The sequence below is a fragment of the Nannobrachium achirus genome, assembly GCF_963921795.1.
Source record: "Nannobrachium achirus genome assembly, chromosome: 5".
Lineage (NCBI taxonomy): Eukaryota > Metazoa > Chordata > Actinopteri > Myctophiformes > Myctophidae > Nannobrachium > Nannobrachium achirus.
Window position 1 is genome coordinate 36,225,733 of NC_137814.1, and position 21,509 is coordinate 36,247,241.

At 39.9% G+C, this 21,509-nt stretch overlaps 1 protein-coding gene across 1 annotated transcript in view; it reads right to left on the reverse strand.

Annotated features, from left to right (window-relative positions):
• st18 (ST18 C2H2C-type zinc finger transcription factor) overlaps positions 1-21,509 on the reverse strand; it is a gene marked incomplete at both ends in the record, with an annotated part of 49,407 nt that overhangs the window by 14,232 nt on the left and 13,666 nt on the right. Inside the window, 8 exons of the mRNA XM_080726256.1 lie at positions 530-622; positions 716-806; positions 2,616-2,750; positions 4,227-4,949; positions 8,218-8,405; positions 8,966-8,996; positions 10,465-10,516; positions 13,031-13,146. Coding sequence (XP_080582382.1) covers positions 530-622; positions 716-806; positions 2,616-2,750; positions 4,227-4,949; positions 8,218-8,405; positions 8,966-8,996; positions 10,465-10,516; positions 13,031-13,146 — 1,429 coding nt within the window. The remainder of the gene's footprint in view (positions 1-529; positions 623-715; positions 807-2,615; positions 2,751-4,226; positions 4,950-8,217; positions 8,406-8,965; positions 8,997-10,464; positions 10,517-13,030; positions 13,147-21,509) is intronic.

A 21,509-nucleotide genomic window follows, 5' to 3' on the forward strand; every position in this document is an offset into this window, starting at 1 on the left:
CAAGTTCTTATTATGAGAGACTAGAAAAGTAATGGCTATAGAAAAGCAGATCTTTTAATAGCTGTTGTTATTATTTATTCACAGATGCCAATGTCTTTGTCCTTGTTGGAGACTGGTATCTGATCTGTGTTGTCGACTCACAGCAATGTTGCCAAACTAATTAATATCCTAGGAGCGGGCTTCCTGCCCATGGCATCTCCAATATGAACAAAGAGTTCTGGTCTTTTATCATCCTTAATAAAAAAGGAACTCACAAGACCCACCACCATTACTTAAGTGAGACACTCTTTCTATTAAAGAGAAAAATAGAGAACATTTTTGTGTTCGGAATAAAGCATCACGTAGTTTATTTGACTGTAACTGCATTTGCAACAAAAAGAAAAGAAATCCCTCTACGTAATTGTACACTACATTAACAACCTCAGCACTCTCTCCTGTACATAATGAGACCATTACTATTATTGGCAACTACGTAGTACGCATATGTGTGTTGATTAAGGGAACGCTCTAATCTTACCTGGCGTCATACCTGGGCGATCGATCGGGTGTTAGTCTGGATTTTGGGCTCTCACTCTGAGGTTTGGAGACTTTCACTGCTGCGGCAATGGGGCAGCCTGAGAGACTAGATGGGAGAAAACAAACACATTAAGCCCTACAATGTCACTCATCTATGAACAACAAGTAGTTGTCTAATAGCGCGCTCCCCTGGATGTACCTCCGGTGGGTGCTACGGTTGCTGTTGACATGGCCCCTTCCTGTGCACCCGGGTGTAGGGCACTTGAGGACGTTCTCATGCATGGCCAGGACTGGGGAGACATGGAGGGATAGAGCAGATAAGACAATGGTGGGCACAAAATAATAACTGGATCGATATGCCCAGAATGATTTGGTGCATCCGATTTTCAGATCATGTACCAGTTGTCAATAACTACAATCACAGTTTTATATACAGCATATCGTCGTTGTCGGGTGGAAACCTCGCATCTTCAAGTTTCAAATGTGTACGTTCTTTCGCAAAGTAAAGCCCTGCTTCATCATACTAGGCCGTCGCACAAAAGTAGTGAAAAAAGATCTACAAGCACACAACGCCTCGCGGTGCGAGGCGTTGTGTGCTTGTAGATCGGCTGTTTCCACTAGTTTAAATCATTTTTAAAATGATAAATGCAAAATAAACGGTTTTGGACATACAAGGTTTCCACCCGACAACGACCATATACATACAGTATTATATAAATGTATATGAGTTATGTTTAACAGTGTTTTTTACAAATAGTTTGCACATTTGTAAACTTCCAGAGCAGAGATCTCACTAAGACAATATTATATAATTACTAACACTAAAAGCAAAGGTAAACGGTTTCCTTATTATGAGGGATTGCCGTATGGTGGTCTGAAATGTAAATACTAGCTTATAGGAAAGCAGACTACAACAAGACACAGCTAATTATATTCTTCAAAACCACCACATTGTTAAAGGTCTGCTCTGTATCCTTAGAAACTTCTCTTCTGTGCATATTCTCCAATTAGTTTGTGGGAGTTGTCTATTTATTTTTGAATACTGCACAAGCCAGGCCTTTGATTTGAAAATACTGCCAACAGTCTAAGAGCATATGCTTTCATTTTGAAAAAAAGTTAATTATGTTTTCTGTTCCTTTTGTAACGTTGCTCTTTAATGTTCAGCGTTTGTTAAGTTATGTTGAAATGACTTAACAATTATCAATTAAAACAAAACCCAAACATTTTCAATAGTCAGACATTGCAACACATTTTACAAAAGGAAAATAAAAATAAAGAAAGTAGTTTATTCGAGATAGGTCTTACACATCAATGAACTGAATTGGAATTACTGTGAGCAAGGCTTTTTTATTGAATTCAAACTCATACTAAGAAAGTTCCAAACATGATCATCAGTTACCCATAAATACAATATTTTGCACATTGTAACTTGTGTGTAGTGGTGTAAAGTAACTAAGTACATGTTTAAGTACTGTACACTGGAATTTGTACTTTACTTGAGTATTTCCAATTTCCAGTACCTTTACTTCTACTCCACTACATCTCGGATCCTAATATTGTACTTTTACTCCACTACATTTATTTAAAAACTTTAGTTACTAGTTTGATTTAAAAAAATATTAAAAACACCACTTCAGCCCAAAATAGACTATAGACAATTTGTAGATCTGCTATTTTCAAATCATTTTATACATTTTGAAAACATGAAATGGAAGATTACCTGCTTCGTGGCTACTTTTACTTTTGGTACTTTAAGTACATTTTGATGCCAATACTTTTATACTTTTACTCAAGTAAATTCTGAATACCAGTCTTCTACTTGTAAGGGTGCCTTCACACCAAAATACCTATGAGAGTGGAATATGCGTTCTGCCAATGCATTTCAATGAGAATGGAGCAGTTTCATGCCAGTAGAGGATTTCTGCAAAAACCGCTCCACTCTCATTGAAATGCATTGGCGGAACGTGGATTCCACTCTCATAGGTACCGGTACATTGGTGTGAGGGCACCATAACAGAGTATTTCTGCATTTTAGTATTGATACTTTTACTTAAGTAACAAATGCAAGTACTTTTTCCACTACTGTTTGTGTGTCTTACTTTCTGGAGGAACTCTGACTTTGTGTGGACACCCAGACAGGCTCCTGTGGTGCGGGTAGAGACCAGTCACATGACCAGTGCCATCACAGCCGGGGGTCGGGCACTTGATATCCTTCTTATCAGTCCGTGGTGAATCTGTGAACACGGTAAAAAACAAACAAACAAACAAACAAACAAAACTAAAAATGTGTTTTGCTAAATTGACAGCAACACTCATTGTACTTTTATATTTGAATGAATGTACTTTCCAAGGGTAAGAGCAATTATGGGGGTAAACAATGTGAATGAATATTGAATAATAATAATTAAACTCTCTGAAAGGCTACTAGCAAAGTTCTTGGTTTAAGAAATTCATTCATAGAGTCAGTCATTTTGTCAGAGCTAAAATCCTTTTAGTTTTTTCTTTTTAAATATACTCCTCGTGTTGGAAAGAAACTATTCAAATGCCCATACATTCTACTGTATACATTTCAGTATGTAACATATTGTCCATACTGTAACTCCATGTAGCTTGAAATATCATGCAAAGCCAGATACTTTTTTTTCTGAAATGCATCTATTAATCTGTCATTTTAGTTAAGGCCACAGTTCAACACAGAACATTCACTTCTTAATGCCCATCCATCGAAAGATTACATCTAGGATTACACATTTAGCTGCAGTGATTTGAAGAATCAGAGGAAAACATGAGAGGTACTTTATGAGGATTTAAGACTTATGGTCATGGTTAAATATCTACAGTAGTTGATTCATATCAAAATCCAATATAATGAGTTGTAGCAATTCCAACAGGAAACTTTTAACTTTTTAAAAATGCACTCTGGTTATTTACTACTTCACTTGCTGCCAAATGGTTTTAGTATTAAAGAGGATTTCCTTCCTCTAATTTCCATCTGAGTTTGGTTCTCTTATTCTTTTTGTCTGATTTCCAGCCACCTAAATCTCAAGTGGAATTAGATTTTTATATTAGATTAACATGGTACATTTCTGAATGAAAACCTTAATGTGTCCATGCATGCTTATGAGTCATGACCATGTTACACTTAAACGAAAAACAGACATGCAGTACCAAGATAAAAGAAAGATACCATTATTATCATATCACACCTGAATTACATCACAAGTACTATACATCAGTGGTTCTCAACCTTTTCAGGCCGCTACCCCGCCCCAAAATAATCATATTTTAACTGGGGACCCCCACCCCCCCACCCTGACGAGCACTAAGAGTTGAGACATTACATTTAGTTTAACACGGTTCTATTGTGAAAATAGCAGATCTACATGCTCACAAGCATGTAGCTATTTTCACAATTTCTGCCTCTAATATTTGACAATTTGGCCAATGTTTGATTTTTCATTTTTGAGCTATTAAAAAAGGTCTTAAAGGTCCTTAAATTGTCACTTTAGAAATGTCCAGATACTCTCTATACACTTAAACCTTATGTTGGTTTGTTTACTGTTGAGTGAGAAAACAATGTTTTACATTAAGTGAATCATCTGGGGATCCCCCAAAATAATTTGAGGACCCCCCTGGGGGTCCAGACCCACAGGTTGAGAACCACTGCAATACATCACATCAATTGTACATCTTTAGTGAAGTGTTTGTACCTCCATGGTAGTTCAGTCTGCTCTCCAGGTCCATCATCCTCTGGTGTCTCCTCTCGTTGGTCATCTGCTCCAGCAGGAATCTATCCATCTCTCTGTAGGCGTGGTGCAGGACCTGCCTTTGCTCTGACTGCAGGGCCATGGCCTGCTCCAGTAGGCTGAAGTTAACTCTCCCCCTGCCCATTTCAAGGGCCCTGTCCTGGAGGCTCTGGGTCCAGCCCTCATGCCGGGGCGGCCTCTCCACCTCCGGCTCCCCCTCACTGTCCTCCTCCACAGGGGCTGGCCTGTACCTCAGGGCCTCAGCCTGGTAGAGGCTTGCTCGACTCATGGGAACACCTACGTCTGACTCGAGGACTTCTCTCATATGCTGGCTGCTCCGCCCCGACGGGTCCTCTGAGGGTCTGGAGGGACTGCAGTTGGAGTCGTTCACCCTGGCAGACAGAGATAGAGGCTCCCACTCATCCTCCTGGCTGTCTCCATATGGGCTCCCCCGAGGCGATAAACTACACGTAGCGCTCATCCTGTCCTGACTTTGGTCTTCTTCTTCATTAGCGAGCTCCCCCTCCTCCTCTGCCTCCACCAGTGCTCTTTGAGATGTGTCGGCCTCAAACTGTGGAGAATCATCTGATCGAACTTCAGACCACCCAAGAGGATCATGGGACTTTGCCGCGGTGTCGTGGAAGCCATTTCTGTTGGCCACTCCATTAACAACGATCAAGTCTCCATCTACAGTAGTAAGAAAAACGACAGCACTAATTAATTATTCAATTCTGTTTTCACAACTCAGGCGTGTTGTGTTCTTTTGCAACCACTTTGGTAATCGGAGGATAAGACTTGTATGTCCTAATCAAGTGGTTTATATAACTCATGTATATCCATTCATATTATGTTCATATTTTGTGTCACCTTTCACAGTTAATATGTTGCAAAAAGTATTTTTATGACCATTAATAAGATTTACAAGAATATATTCTGTAATGGAAATTATAATAGCAAGGCCAGCAGACACAAGATTTCCAAACAATGTGTCAACAATCTTTTTGACAATATGTGACAATTTCTTACGCCGGAGATGAAGAACAATATTGTTTTAGTTATCTTTTCTTATTTAATGTTTTCAATCAGAGTGCAACATCCTTTGAATTCAGAATAACCAGATTAACCATGGATCTTCAGTGTTGTGCCAACAGAAAATCAGTAGTTGTGCGTGTATTAACGACATGAACCCTTGCATCCCTATTCCAGGCATAACATAACATGTGAACATTCAAGTGCTAATATTGTTGTATAGGGAAGAAAGAGGGCCGGGGGAAGTATAGGACCCTGGGGGACCCCAGGCAACTGAAGTATACTGTATGGTGTTCATGTGGTTAACTGTTAAAGCTGTTAAATGTGGTTATCCGTACAAAGCTTGTTTAAAACCAATGTTTATTTCTAGGGATGAGAGAAAAATCTGTATATAACACAATAACCCATTAAAAGTCATAAATAAAATAAGCTATACAAGAGGCTTGGCTTGGCAGATTGTCCCAATGGAATAACATCATTATTAGCTTATCTTTTTTTTTTTTGCTAATTTCTGTCAACGGTATTTGGATGACACACTATGATATATATGCTATAATTAATTCAATTCACATGCTAATTTAATACTTTTGCTAAAACTTCTTTGCACTGATCTGGGGCCTTCCATTATTCAGTGGAAATCCATAAATCCAATGAGACTCAGCCACAAGATTGTGTGAAGCCGTTTGAATGGCGAGTCTGATCATTGAAACAGACCGGCAGTGACACCACTGATTAATATGTTAAATCAGAGTCAGTAATTAATCATCTGCATTGGTTCAACATAGTTGTGAATTACATCTCACTTGATCTAACAATCATTCAAACTTATGCTCTGTTAAGAGACTATAGCTCTTTGGACCACAAGATATTTAGACCAATATAAGCATAAGCAGGCTATACTGTTTGTATAGACCAGTCCGGGTTTCTATTTTGTCAATCAGATCACACACCACCGACATTATCAGGCTGTAACTTATTGCTCTAAAGAGCTTTTAATATACTGTATTATGACATAAATGGGCATGATAACATGGCAAACCACTTTTGCAAATGTATGACTTTCTAGCCTATTGTATGTTACATTTGTTTTATTTCAACTAGTTATAGATAGGTGCATTTTTCTTTGACAACATGAAATAATTCAATGACAATTACCACAAGCAAAATGAAGTATCCATTTCCCCAGTGGTAGAAATGTAACAGGTGTTATCTAAAGATAGCCTCTAAAGATAACTCCTGGCCAATGAAAGATTCATGGCAGTTACTCTTAGTCATAATCAGTAGGGCGGCCATCAAAGTCTTGTGTTTCATTCAGATGGATACACAGGTCCTGATACACTCACACACAGACACATACAAGCACAAGATGCACATCCGCACACACATAACACAATTGTCCGCGCATGCACACACACTCACACACACATATACTGTACATGCACGCACTCACGCACGCACGCACAACACACACACTCACTTAAGTACAATGAAAAGAGATTGAGGGAAGAAAAAAATGTGAATCCCTCTGGTGTTTTGTGTGTTGGAACAGGTGAACGGTTTGTACTCCAGAATAGCCATTACCAGCTCTCTGCAGCAGGACTGGAGTTGGCTGTGGTTGAGCACAGTGTGGCTCAACCAAATGACACGCTTATTTTTCTCTTTTTGTTCAAATGCAGATATGACCAGCATCCCCCTGTAAAAGTCTTTGTTTCCAATCCACTTATGAAGCAATGGCACTACTAAAAAAACACAGAAACAAGAACAAAACCTCCTCCCAAATCTGACAGTGGAACGAAAAATAGGTCTGTTTTTAGTTAACCGTTAACATAGACATTTCCTCACAGTAATTTGATGCGATGACGAATGTATGGAATCTTTCAATCAGCTTTCTGTTTTCAAAAATGAATTTCAGGTAGGCTATATAGTGTTTATGAAAAGTAAGATCATAAGCAATGTTCAAAAGCTAAAACTGAAACAAAACGAGCTAGAACTTAGAAAAAACAAGGGAGGAAAACTGATCATACGCGGATAACTGTAATGTAATAGGAACCCAGGAAGCAAGTATAAATTCCATTTCCAATGAATCCACACAATTCGGTGAGCTACTCTTCTGGTCCATTTAACTACACACATGTGTACTATAATGAGCTGTAGACATTATGCCTAATTATGTATTAGACTGTGTTAGAGAGCCTAACAAAAGCTTTTGAAAGGGACAATTATGTTTGTTGCTTAGTTACATCGTTAAAAATATACCAAATAAGTGCAGATTATAGTGGGTGAGAATGCACATGTAAACCAGGGGCATTGTTGCCAAAATGCACAAAATTCAATTCATTAGAAAATTAGACATGTTTACCTTTGAAAAAGACAACGCTTTAACTTGCAATGACCATTTAACTGTTGTTGATGACATTAACGTGTAGCTAGGCAAATAATGCCAGCTGTAGAAAATAATCCTGCCCACAACGGTGGTGCTCTCATTTGGTGTCTGCTCATCTGCTGCGTATAATGTGCAACTTTAATAAAAATCAATTAAAGAAAATGAAATAAACTTTCATTCAAATTATAGGTGAACCAACGTGCTCGCCCTTTCAATTTTTCCCATCCCATGCATCCATTCAATGGATTTGGAATGGCTATTCAAAAAAGACAGATGAGAGGCCAAAATCTGTCCTCATCAAAAGGGGAGGGTAAACCCATGCCAAAAATATCATGGTAGATCAGCTGTCAAAACTTCAATTTGAGGACGTGAGACACAACTAATGTGGACCCAGCAGTGTATAGTCTTTCACTTCCAGTTGCACAATGACTGTGGCTGCTGGCTGATGGCAGAGGGAGGGAAATATGAATGCAACAGATGGGATTTTAAAATTCAGCGTCAATTGTTCATCAAAACAGACAAAACAACAGGACATCTGTTTACCTGCTGGAGTGTCAATGTTCCTCAGCTCTTCTTTGTCCTGTGGCGCTGCCAGGTCTTCGCTGTCCTCCTCGCACGCCTCGCTGGGGCTGTAGTGGCGGGGCTTCATCAGCAGGGACTTTCTCTTGTTGACGGGGGCGCCTTGCACCCCGTCCTGGGCACTCCTCTTCCAAGCCATGGGCCCATATGGGCTGGAAAATGGACGGAAAGATCAATAGGTCAGCTGAAGCCCCAGTGGTCCGTATATCTCACCGTTGGCTCATTTGAAAGTTCTGACGAGCTGGATTTGTGTCGCTCAGTTAATGACTGCTTTTGTTCGAATTGGAGAATTGCGGCATTTTCTTTTTAGGCGACATGATTGCACGATGATTGATATTTTGGAAATAAAATAAAAAACTAAAACACTGATGTCTAGAAAAACAGAATTCTCTGAGAAAACGTCATTTTAAGTATCTTTATTGTGCCATGTCTGTGTTTGAAGTATTTTCTATGAGTGATATTGTGCAAAAACAAGTATTGTTGTACGCTCTAGTACACACTCTGAAATAATTGCATAAATTAAATTAAGCATTATACAATCAAATACTATTCAAAACAACAGAACGAGCTCAAGTCATTGACTTAGTTCATTTTTGTTTAGCAGGTTGGTGAAAGTCTCCTTTTTTTCTTGTATGATTGTGGACAAGCATTAATACAGCTGGGAACGGTTCCCTCAGCGTTCATTTCTTACAAAGAGGTCATAAACTTTTACCTTGAAGTCTCAGTGATGCAGTCAGCCAGCACTGTAAATAAGAATGGAGAAAAGATAGGTAAACAATCTTGTTTACATTTCCACGACAGGGCATCACTCAGGCACTGCGTGATTCCATAGAGGCATGTTACTAAACAAAGGTTCCAGGGCTTGGATGTATGATGAATTCCGACTATCTAGGGAGAAGAGTTTTATGTACATCAAACAATAATGATTAATAATGGTTGTTTTTGATCAAGTAGCCCAATCTGATCACATGGAACCGGTAGATCACAAAGAGGTGGTTGCCCACCCATGCTGTAGATGTTTAAAATGTGCGCGCACAATTGAACAGCATACTTTTTGAGCTTCTTATAACATTACTTTTTTTGTTTGCCAATTAAGCCCCATATCGTTGTTGTCAGGTGGAAACCTTGTATGTCCAAACCGTTTGTTTTGTGTTTAACACTTTGAAAATTATTTAAAACCGATCTACAAGCACACAACGCCTCACGCCGCGAGCCGTTATGTCCTTGTAGATCTGCTATTTTCACTACTCTTGTGCAACACTCTTGTATGATGAAGTAGGGCTTTAATTTACCAAAAAAGCATACACATTTGAAACTTGGAGATTCAAGGTTTCTGCCTGACAGTGACGATATACTTTATCATACGACAATAGAAAACAATACCTGATCTACAAGCTCACATAAGATCTGATATTTTCTCTATTTAGAAAAAAAAAGCAAGGTTGTAATTCAATTCAAGTGCAGAAATGGCCACATTGACAAAGGTGAATTGAGGGTTTTGCAGTGCATGGATGTGAAGGTTTCTTCTCGCATTTACAAAGCCATCAGCTATGATCAGACGGAAGGGCCGTGGGTGGGGGAGGGGCTTCTTTATTGATCTGAAAAGCTTCTCATTCAATCTCCGTGTTCTCCGGGAGACCAACAGTAGCTCATCCTTTGACGGCTTTGACAACATGATCTAAAAGGGTAAATCGATTTTCCCAGAGGCCCATGCAAATCTCATTCACAGGTTTCACCCTACTCCCATGAAGCACAACCAATAATAACGCTTCCATGAATTTCCCAGACATGGTAATAGCTCCAGCATACGCAGGCGGGCCTCAGAGGCCCTGAACACTTGCATAATGACATAGCCAGTCTAGAGGTTTTCAATCACACAATATAGATGCACTCCTTAACTAATTTGAGCCAGTGTTCCAATTTAATGAAGTTATTCCCCTCTGAATAATGTAATGGCAATGCAGCGCTCTTCAAACTGCCGAGATAATATATAAACCTGACAGTTGTAAAGTTGGATTGTTGTTGAACTGATACCCCTGAGCCATATCGGTAAGTGGAAAGCGTGTGTGTGTGTGTGTGTGTGTGTGTGCGTGCGTGCGTGCGTGCGTGCGTGTGTGTGTGAGTGCACGTGTTATGTGGGTGACTGACAAGTATTGTACGAATGGGTGTGTAGTTAAAGACTTAGCTAAACATGACAACTCCGTTACTCACCAGTGCTTCTGTTGCATGTTTGAAGCGTGTTGTCCTCGCCATCAGAATCCATCTATGAATAAAGCATAAGAGTACTCAATAAATACATTGCCGAATCCAAACACTTCAGTTTACTAAATCTGCCGAATTGGCTTTCACCTTTACTATTGTCATCTGTATTTGTATCAGTATTCTTTACTTTTTCTTAGTTTTTATTACATCCAGTATTCTCATTACTATTATCTTGTTGTTATAATTGTATTCTTCTTGTTGGAACATGCCACACCAACATTTTGCTGCTTGTAGCCTACCTGGATGAGTGACAAATAAAACCCTATTGAAATGAATCCAAGTCTGTATGTTTTTTATGATTTACTCTATTTTGGAAAAAGAAAATGTTAAATAGCGTATTGATTATTGGTGGATTTGTCAAAGGGGCCATTTAGAAACAGACATTCATTATTTGGGAGGACCACAATTTTTATGAAACAAAATATAATAATGTTGAGTTTTCAGTATTTTGGATTACCCACAAAGACATCACAGAACCACTACATGTCCAATAGCACGCTAATGCACCCGGCAGCAAAACAAAAACCCAAATAAATAAATATACTTTCAAAGGTGAGAAACACACCATAATAATCTAAAATGATAATATTTAAGTGCAGACTGCGCCTCACAGCGTGTGTTTAGACGAAAATAGTTAGCTAAAATCCATCCACTCTCCCTGGCCATCCATTGCTTGTGGATCCCAAATAAAACCTATTAGACATAATTATTCTAGGCTGATGGCGGTGTATTGTGATCGCAGGGCCAGTGAAACCTGTGAGTCATAGGATATGCTGTTACTTTTCCCTGGTAATGGGAAACATGACTCCTCTCTCTGGTTTGCTGTTGTGATTGAAGGCACTGACCTGTCATACATTTATAATAGGGGAGCAGGTGTGGCAGTGATGGACCTTAATTTCCTTTAATAAACCTTTTATGTGCCACACTCTTAATGCCACGCCGGGCCCTCAGAGGTCCTGCTCATAATAGGTTCATTACTTTTGATTACTAGAGCCTATTGAGACAAACAACTCCCAAACACTATAGATTACATTCTGTAAAAACTAATGTACCTCATTAGGTCCGAACACTTTTTCCTCACAAACATTCTGCAACTTTGAGCACGGGTTTCTATATAACCTTGGCGTTGTGAACAAAAACTGCACTTTACTAACACGCTACATCCTCAGTGTTGTTGTGTATACTCATTAACAGACTTACAGTATAATGTATATTGCTTATCTGTTATAGATACAACTCTCATTATGTAAACGTGTTGACTTGTGTTTAAGAAAATTAAGAATCCAAAATGTTTATCAGGAAACCTTCAACACGCGAGCATTGTGAGCTTGTAGATCTGCTATTTTCACTATTCCTGAAGAAAGATTTCCTAGATACATTTTAATTTCCTGAACAGTGGCAGTTTTGGACAGTTTTGGACGTTTATATCCAATAATCCAACAGTGACAATATAAAGGGTTCAGATTTTCCTTTAGTCTTTCTGTCCCATGCCTGTCCAACAAATGAAGCAGATGTGTATGTCATATACCGGTATAAGATTGCGTATGGTTTTGAAGGTGGTTAAGGTACATGTTCAACTAATGTTCAATGATACTTTGACAGTATAATACCTAGAGGCTAGAGCTACTATATACCGAATTCCATGTATCATTTTGGTTTTGAGGACAAAAATAAAGCCTTTCTCGTACAGTAAACACAGATTTTCTACTGTTAAGGGGATAATGGATCCTTAATGGTTCTTGCCAAAACAAAGATGTTCATGGTGCGATAATGCACACTCCTAACATGTTGATATGGAGAGCTGCTATGATGTTTGACTGAGTGTTTACAAAGGAAGAACAAATAGATACATTCAGCCAGGGTCAAACATAAGCTTTTATTTGATATTCCCTCCACAGTCTGACGAGTAACTTTATCTGATCCTTGACACAGAATAATACATATTGCTGCAAAGTGCTAAATATAAGGCTTATAATCAAATAATGGTTTTGGTTGTTCATATAGAAGTGGAAATGAAACTCCTTGCTCCTCAGTCTACCAATCTAATCATTGGACCTGAGAAACACAAGGTCAACTGAGGCAGTGCATTGTTTTATCCAATAATTAAACCTATATAGGAGGTTTCCTTATTGAGCCATGCCCAGCATCACTGCATGAAAAGCACAGTCAGCAGCATCAGCTGTAGTGTACACAGTCCACCAACCACCCACATCTTTGCATAAGTATAAACAATCTCAGTTTGGGATCACTGCAGGCAGGGGAGCACTGACCCTCACCTACTAAACATGCTACTTATCCAAAACATGCATTAGTCATAAGCTTTAGAGATGCAGGGTTACTTGTGCTTTCACACACATACATACATTTTAGGCACTACTGTTATCTCTGATACAGAGAAAAACAAAAAGTATACAATAAATATACAATACAAAAATATATATGTATTACCTTACATTACTTGACATTACTTTGATTAGAATCACTTTAAGTCCCACATTGGCATGAAAGTACTTACCTTTGATTGTAGTTTTCCAAGCGCTGCGTAGGACAAACACCCAGACCCACAGTGTCCACCTTGGTTGATGTGTTCACAACTCTTAGCTCTCAGGACCTGAGCGCGTAACTCATTCTCTGTAATAAAATCACGTCACACACACACATATATAAATCACTGTCATGGCATGGATAAAATTGTGCATTACAATTTGTCTCTTCCAATTTACTTTTTTTCGCCAGCAAACAATAATTGCCGTCAGTTTATGGCAAATCAATTGGATCATTCTGAAGCTCCTTTCCCACCTATTTTATTAACGTTATCTTTTGTCGTTGTTGCTGCTGTTTCAGCCATTGGCTGTGAAACATGCAGTTAGAAACGGAGGGAAGCCAACGTAATAAAAGCTCACATGGAATAAGGAACAAGATGCAAATTGATAGCTTGACAGAGATCAAATTGCTTGCCTCTAATTAATACAAAACATCCAAGAGGGAAAACAAGGATGAACAACAATGAGTACATTAAGCCTCTTCACTTCACAGATCTTATTAAGGAATTATTTATTTCTGTTAGCTTTGAATACAAAAAAAAAGTAAAAATAAATAAATAAATCCACCTTCTTAATTATAGCCCTCACAGCGTTTCCACCAGAAAAAAAGGGAAGGGGGGGCTGATCGTCATTAGCATAAGAAAAAAAGAGGGAGACGTCTATTTGCGTCGGTTCGTCATCTGCTGAATCATATATATCTACTACTCCCCTCCCCTTTTCCAACACAAATAGTGCATCTCGGAGGGCTGTTTGACTGTGTATTGAGCAGATTTCTCAAGGGGGAGGGGTGGGGCTGGGGGTGCCTGATGCTCAGGGTCTCTATGTGATTTTCTATGTGTTAATCTGGCTGCTAGCTGTCCTTGAGCCCAACCCTTTCCCCCTAACCCCATCTGCTAGTGTTCCCACCACAGAGGAGAGAATGGGCTGTGACTTGGGGGGGGGGTCTTCCCAGTCCAACAGTCATGAATAACCATTGCTTCACACACCATTGTCAGGGTGCGGGATCCCAGGGGTGGCGCACCAAATTCTGGGCCCTGGGTGCTTTAACTATTGAAAAATAGCAGATATACAAGCTCACAGCGCGGCACCGAGTGCTGTGCTGTGAGCTTGTAGATCTGCTTTTTTTTTTATTATTATTATTTTTTAATATTTCAAACCCTTCTAAGGTTTTTTGAAAAACCTGTGTTTCTTATGTCAGTGGTGCTCAAACTGTTTCATGTGAAGGACCCCCGAAATGATATGTATTTGGCCACGGACCGTCGGACCCCCATCTCAAAATATTTAGTCCCAGGGACCGCCCAGAATCAAAATTTGATTACAAAATTAATGTTTGCTTAAAAAATACATATATTCAAAGATTTGCACACATTTTCACGACTTTTCAAAAATAGCATATCTACAAGCTCGCAGCGCGACACTCGGTGCCGTGCTGTGAGCTTGTATATCTGCTATTTTTCAATAGCTAAAGTATAAAATAATTAAGGCTCCTCCACCTTGGGCCCTAGTAACTCAGTCCCACTTTTCCCCCCTTGTGACGCCCCTGGTTGAGACATCTGTGAAATACCTTTAAAATACTACTGCTAGCATGACTATGTCCAAGTCAGTGGCTGATTGGACATTTTATGGAAGTGCTGCTGCTATTATTATTCTTTTTTTTACAACGGTGCATTAATACTGTGCAACTGCTGTGGATATTCACCATTGACCTTGAATCATTTTGTCCTCTTGTTCCCAGCTTATCCATGCACTTGGGACACTCTCATGTAATTAACACAGACATTATTGTGATAGAGCAAAACTCAATGGTACTATACTGATACTTCATCTTGAAACTAATAACGCAGGCCAGCATAGGAAAAGTAAGATTTTGAAGACCATAAAATTAATTACATTGTTTGCATTTCCTTTAGATAGGGGCACAGGCACGGTGATAGAGGCAAATTAGATTACACAAAATAAGATTTCAAAATGTCAGAACCACACACTCACCCGACCAACTGTTATGATTAGATTAGTCTTTTAACATAATTACTGTCTAGGGCTGTGTGGTGGAAACAATGCATACATAAAAAAAAACCAGGGGCTCTATCTGAACTGATACCCATCCCTTCCTCCCTGAGCCTTTTTCTCTTAACCTTTCTTCGGCAGTATCATTTTGAATTATGGGGAACGGATGGGTGCTCTGTACAAGGTCACTGTCTGTTCTGTACCCCCACCCCCTGCCTGTTTTTGTTTCTTTTACCACAGGCACACTGAAGCGAAGGGTTAAAACTGGAATGGATTTAATTATGGAATGAATGGAATTATAATGCGCCTGCAGCAAGTTTTCCTCCTTATTTATTAAAGCAGCTGATGGGCCAGGTTTGATGAGCCACTTCTGGCATAATTGAGTCATCACACAAAGAGGGTTCCTCGCATTCAGAGTGGTTTTATCAGCAGCAAACAGACCTGATTACTGGCAATTACACTCTGATCTAGGGGAAGGAGAAAACAGGGTAAATGTGCGGGGTAACTTCTGTGTTTATAGTTTACCCCAGGAATAATTTTCACATTAATTTTACATGCTAAGTGTTTTCTATTTCTGCATAATAAAGAGACAAAATGTAAGAGATACCAGTTTACTTTCATATTTTCCTTGTAATGGATGTTTGAGGGTTATGGGAGACTGATCTCGATTCATGTGCAACATAGGTTGAGGCGCAAGGTTTGTTATCATCCCCTATGCTTAGAATCAGCTAAATGTAAAGTGTGGGGCAAAATAATCAAACCGGGGTGCCCACAGCAATATACCCCCTTGAATAGTGCTCACGCCTTGCCTGTGGAAACAAAGTCAAATGCTATAAACAAAGAATGAGGACTTTTGCAACCTGAAATGCAAAATGTTTTTTCGTGTATACGGATATCAAACACTGCTTCGCTAAGATCACCTTCTTACCAGAGATAATTTAGATAAAGACGTTTTTCCAAAAATAAATTGTATTTCTAGATTGCGAGGGAGCCATTAGATGGCCTGTGTCTAAAAAGCTAGCAGCTGGACATTAGAATAATAGCTAAGAGACGTTTTAGGGGAGGGTGGGGAATGAGGGGGGACTCTGATTTCCAATTCATATCCAAGCTGAGCCTAAAGTGTTGACATAATCATTTCCTTTTGGTTTTTGCAGTGATGGATCATTGGTCATTTAAACCTATATTTTCAATAATACTGGAAGAGGAGGAAATGTATCATTTGGAAGATTAAAAGTCAAATTCTAGTGTACTGTACATAATGATGATTATCAATAAATTATCAGATATCAGTAAAGATATTCACAGCAAGAACAGTCACACTGGCTCCGCCTGTCCCTAAATATTATTTTGAGAATCCATCTCAATTATATGACAAAACAAAAGATGTATGTGGGTGACACATCATCAAAAGAAAATAATTCATTTTGAATCAAATCTTGATTCACTGAAATGAATCAAACCTTGATTCACTGAAATAAATATACCACGTGCAAATGTATGGCAGTTAGAACATAATGCAAATCAAATGCATCCCAAGATCAAAATGAAAAAGAAAATCAATTTTCCTCCATGCAGTCCATAGCCTCCCATAGAGGTTCTGGATTCACAGATACATAGTCAAAAATCTTGAAGTCAACTGTGATTTCAGATATAACAGCCTCACAGCTCCGCAGACAGCCAAGCAAAGTGTTTGTGTCTGTTGCCAATTGAGTACTTTTATAGAGGGGAATTGGCATCTTATCACTTCTCCAAGACTGCGATGCTTCAATAAAAGAATGCAGCACACAGAATTCTTAACAGACAATTAGGAGCCTGGCTAGCCACTATCGCTTCAATGATTTGTTATGATGGCATAACTACAGGCGAAACTTGTTATTGGACTGAGTTAGCAAGGCACCCATAAAAGAGTCAGATGGTGACACCTTTGCTGAGGTGATTTATGAATCTTCTAATCGCTTTCCAAAGTCATCTGAAAGCCCTCCCTCTAAACTGAGTTAATCTGGAGCCCGACCACACAGAGACACCAAGTCCAGATTGTTTCTTCTGACATCAAAGAGCCAATTTCCGTTTTTGACCAAATTTCTGGTGCTTTTTGTTCGCTTATCATATGAAAGGGGACTAGATAATATGCTATTTTATCTATCGAATTCAATCCAAATGAAACCCCAAAATATTATAGAAAAAACAACAGTATTTTTTTTTATTGCACAACTCTGTGCATCAGTAGCATAATAAATGGAATGGCAGACAATTCATCCCTTTGGCCTGTCTCCAGTATTCCAAGCCACGCTTGTGTTAGTTTGTATCTTTGAATTTAGTCATGAACATGGTTTTTCAAACCTCACTAATTTGGGGACAGGTGTTTGGGGAGAAAGAAGTTCCAGCCCTGGTGTCTGTCATCTCTACAGAGTAATCCTGCCCATTGTTCCTGCCCAAGGAGGGCCTTTCATGGAGGCGGGATGCATGAATGCAACCAGGTGGTCTGTAATTTGGAGAAACGTAGTAACCGTTCGAGCTAATCCTCCCCATCACAAAAGGCAGGTCTCCTGTGCTCTGAGGCCCTCCGGGGCAAAGGGAAAAGTTTACCTCGAACACACAGTGCCTGAAAGGAGTCAGGGACTCTAGCAGTGATTCCTAATCAGATTGCGCTGAAGTGAACAGCTCGCATGGCAGCTGTAGTTTTCCCAGGGTTAATTACCTTTCACTGCTCTCTCTAAATGAGTCAGCTGTTCCTGTCATTAAACAACTCCACTCTATCTCCTCTCCTCTGTCCTCCACACATGTGTGTGGCACACATGCACGCATGCGTGTGCACACGCACGTACGCGTGCGCATATGTACACATCAACCATTGCTTGTTTTATTGCCATATTCCAAACAGGTACTGTATGTGATATTGTTACCAAAAAAAAAACTAAAAAAGTGGTAAAAGAGAAAATAATCAGAATAGCACAGACACTTTGATCACGTTACGAGATGAGGGGCAGTCAATGGCTGTTGAAATAGAGGTCATTGTCCCTTTCTTTATGCTGTTACCAACATCTATTCATTTTTATGCAGATGGGATGCAGTATTCCCAATACTCTGTCAAAGCAAAATAATACCAATCTGTCAAGGTCTCATTCTAGCGAGCTCCCACTCTTGCTAATTGAGTGTATAAAGGAATCAAATGATCCAAATAAACTCAAACATACACACACATCATATACACAGTCATGTACACACAGCCAGGCATGTGTGTGTGTGTGTGTGTGTGTGTGTGTGTGTGTGTGTGTGTGTGTGTGCGTGCGTGCATGCGTGCGTGCGTGCGTGCGAAACACATGTGTGCATGTACTCACTCACGCATGGATGGGCGCACACATGCACACATACACGCGCACACACACACGCGCGCGCGCGCACACACACACACACACACACACACACACACACACACACACACACACACACACACACACACACACACACACACACACACACACACACACACACACACACACACACACACACACACACACACACACACACAGAGTTCAGCTCTGATATAGTTGTGCTGTCATCAATTCTGAAAAATCTGCCTGCTTACTGGGCTCAGTGGCTCAGGATGTAGGGGGAGATTTAAGTGATTTTTGCCACTGTGTGGTAAAATCCCTTGGCCACCTGGATTACAAACTCTAGTCCTTTAACTCATGCCAGTATAAATCCGTGTTAACTGGGATTTACCTCTGGCATATGAATTCTCAGTCTGCATAAGCTTTGTTTGGAACGAGTTTAACATAAGTATTCCATGTGACAAAGATGCCCAATGGTGAATTCCTATTTTTTTCAGAAATGTATACGGGAAAAATAGCTAGAAACTGTTGTAATTCCGTTAACAGGAGTAACCTTACCCAGAGTTCTATTACAGTTGTGAAGTACGGTCCACAAGCATCTATTCAGAGCAAGGAGAGCAAGTGTGCGCATGAGTTGTGAAATCCATGTCACCATGGCAATGGATATAAACGCAGAGCTGTATGTGGTCAAGAGTGCAATCAGATTCCATACAGCAAGATTTTCTCTTTGCGTATTGTTATTTGCTCAGTTGTTCAAACACATGCCCTGTCTTATATCAAAGAGATCATGATAAAATAAAATTACATGAGCAGCCTACAGAGGGTCTAAATTAAGTATTATATCCAATATCCATACAATCTCCTCAAATACACACTCACACACGCACACACTTCTAGGATAGCACAGTTAAGCCTGACTATTTTGTACTTAAAAGGTTAGCAGGGATGGTTTTGTGAGTTTGATCCAAGCTTGCCAGATCACCAGATGGTCCATGAATATGATTATGTGCATCAATAAAATGAGTAATCTTTAACAAAATGTAAATTTGACTTAAGTCCAGGGTTTAATACGCAAGATGGACTTTAACCCATGCACTTTCCATCAGGGTATGATAAGCAACTGCACTTTAAAAATGATATATTACGGCTATCATACACCTTACATGTCCAGTAGAAGTTCCCTCTGTGCCATACAAGGTTAACAAAAATAGACAGATAAAAGATCCTAACTCTTTCCACTATTTTGAAGTCAAAGCCTACAGTATCTCTGAAACCAAGCGACAACACCACGCTGAAGTAACATGAAGCACAAGTTCAGCAAAGTGAACCACAAAGACAGAAGGGAAGATTTTAGCCACTATAAGAGAGTGGTCAATTCTGAAACTGTTGCGGTCTTAGTCTCTATCACATTAGCCAGCATCTCTGAGCAGAGTAACCTCTGTCAACAGCCGTCTACTCTGACACTTACAGCACAGCACATCTTTACACAGACAGAGATCTCACGGTCTTCTACAGCTACACATTATACTCATAGTCGCATGTCTGACAGGGCACAGTTTCTAGCTTGACTTACCCTGCCCCCTTTAGCCTTTGTTTTGCGTTTCATAGTGACATCTGGGAAGAGATGGAGTATATTAGCGGGAAACCGAGGTAGGGTAGTCCAGTGTCTCACTGGCTGCGAGTGAGGGAGAGAGAGAGAGAGGGAGAGAGATAGAGAGAAAGAGAAAGAGAAGAGAGTATGTGTGTGTGTGTGTGTGTGTGTGTGTGTGTGTGTGTGCGCGTGCGTGCGTGCGTGCGTGCGTGCGTGCGTGCGTGCGTGCGTGCGCTCGTGCAGGGACACTGTGATATTCAACCAAACCACTAAGCTTTTTTGCAGCCTTTGTGTCACTCACTTAACGACCAATCTCATTAGCTGCTGGGCTACAATGGGTTGAATTATTTTCCATGTAAATACACCACATGGTGACCCTCAAGGTAAGACCCCTAAAAGTACTTTTAATCATATAAAAGATGTATGCCCCCCAACCCACCCAGGACAAAAAAATCAATGACCAAAAGAAAGAACAGATTGGACCTTAAAAAGAAATGAATGAAACAGCCTGTTAGATATTCAGTTTAGGACAATGGTTGATATTCCTAATGCCAATATTTTAATGCAATAGTAAAAGGATTTTAGTCTAATTAATTACAAGGTAATGCATGTGTATGATCTCTGGATCATGTACTGAATGAATGCACGTTTCTATACATTAAGTTAACACAAGTATGTGGATGAACAGGTGATGTAGTATAGATGAATGGGTGGATAGATGGAAGGGAGGATGGATGGATGGATGGCTGGATGGATGGCTGGATGGATGGATGGATGGATGGATGGATGGATGGATGGATGGATGGATGGATGGATGGGTTGGATGGGTTGGATGGGTGGGATGGATGGATGGTTATTCCAAACTTTTTATACTATTACTTTTTGTATCAGTTCTATAATAATCTGCAACTGACAGAAAAGAATTGGACTTTTCAAAAATAACATGCAGATTTTACCCTCGCTTTTTGTACTGTATTTCCCTGATGCTGTGTTTCTGGTGCAGAGCTATACAGTAATTGGGTGTAAAGTGAATTATGGTAAGCACTTTAAGTCATGACAGCTGTCTATAAGCATCAGGGACATGTCTATTGGCTAACTTGACCCTTGTTAGAAAACAAAACAAATACAAAAAGAGAATGCTGCAGTCGGGGACTGCCGAGCCAGGTCACTGGAGATTTTCCAGACAAACGCGGCACAGGGGAGGGGAGGGGAGGGGTAGAAGAATAAAAAGGACAGGCTCAGAATCTCATTTTAACAGACCGCACACAATCTGGGCTCCCACAGAACTATCTCTGCCTGACCGCTTTCTATTTATCCCTTATCAGTGTTTACCAACCGCTAGTTTTCTTTCATTCACACTGTGAGGCAGTTCTCTTACTATCAGTCAACAGCTGACACCGTGGAACAGCCTCAAAGGCAAGAGGAAGGGATCAAAACTAAACCAAAGCTGTTTAAACAATACAACAGAGGAAATAAATTCATAAATCCTAATTCTTCCCAACCCACAAGGGTACAAGCAGA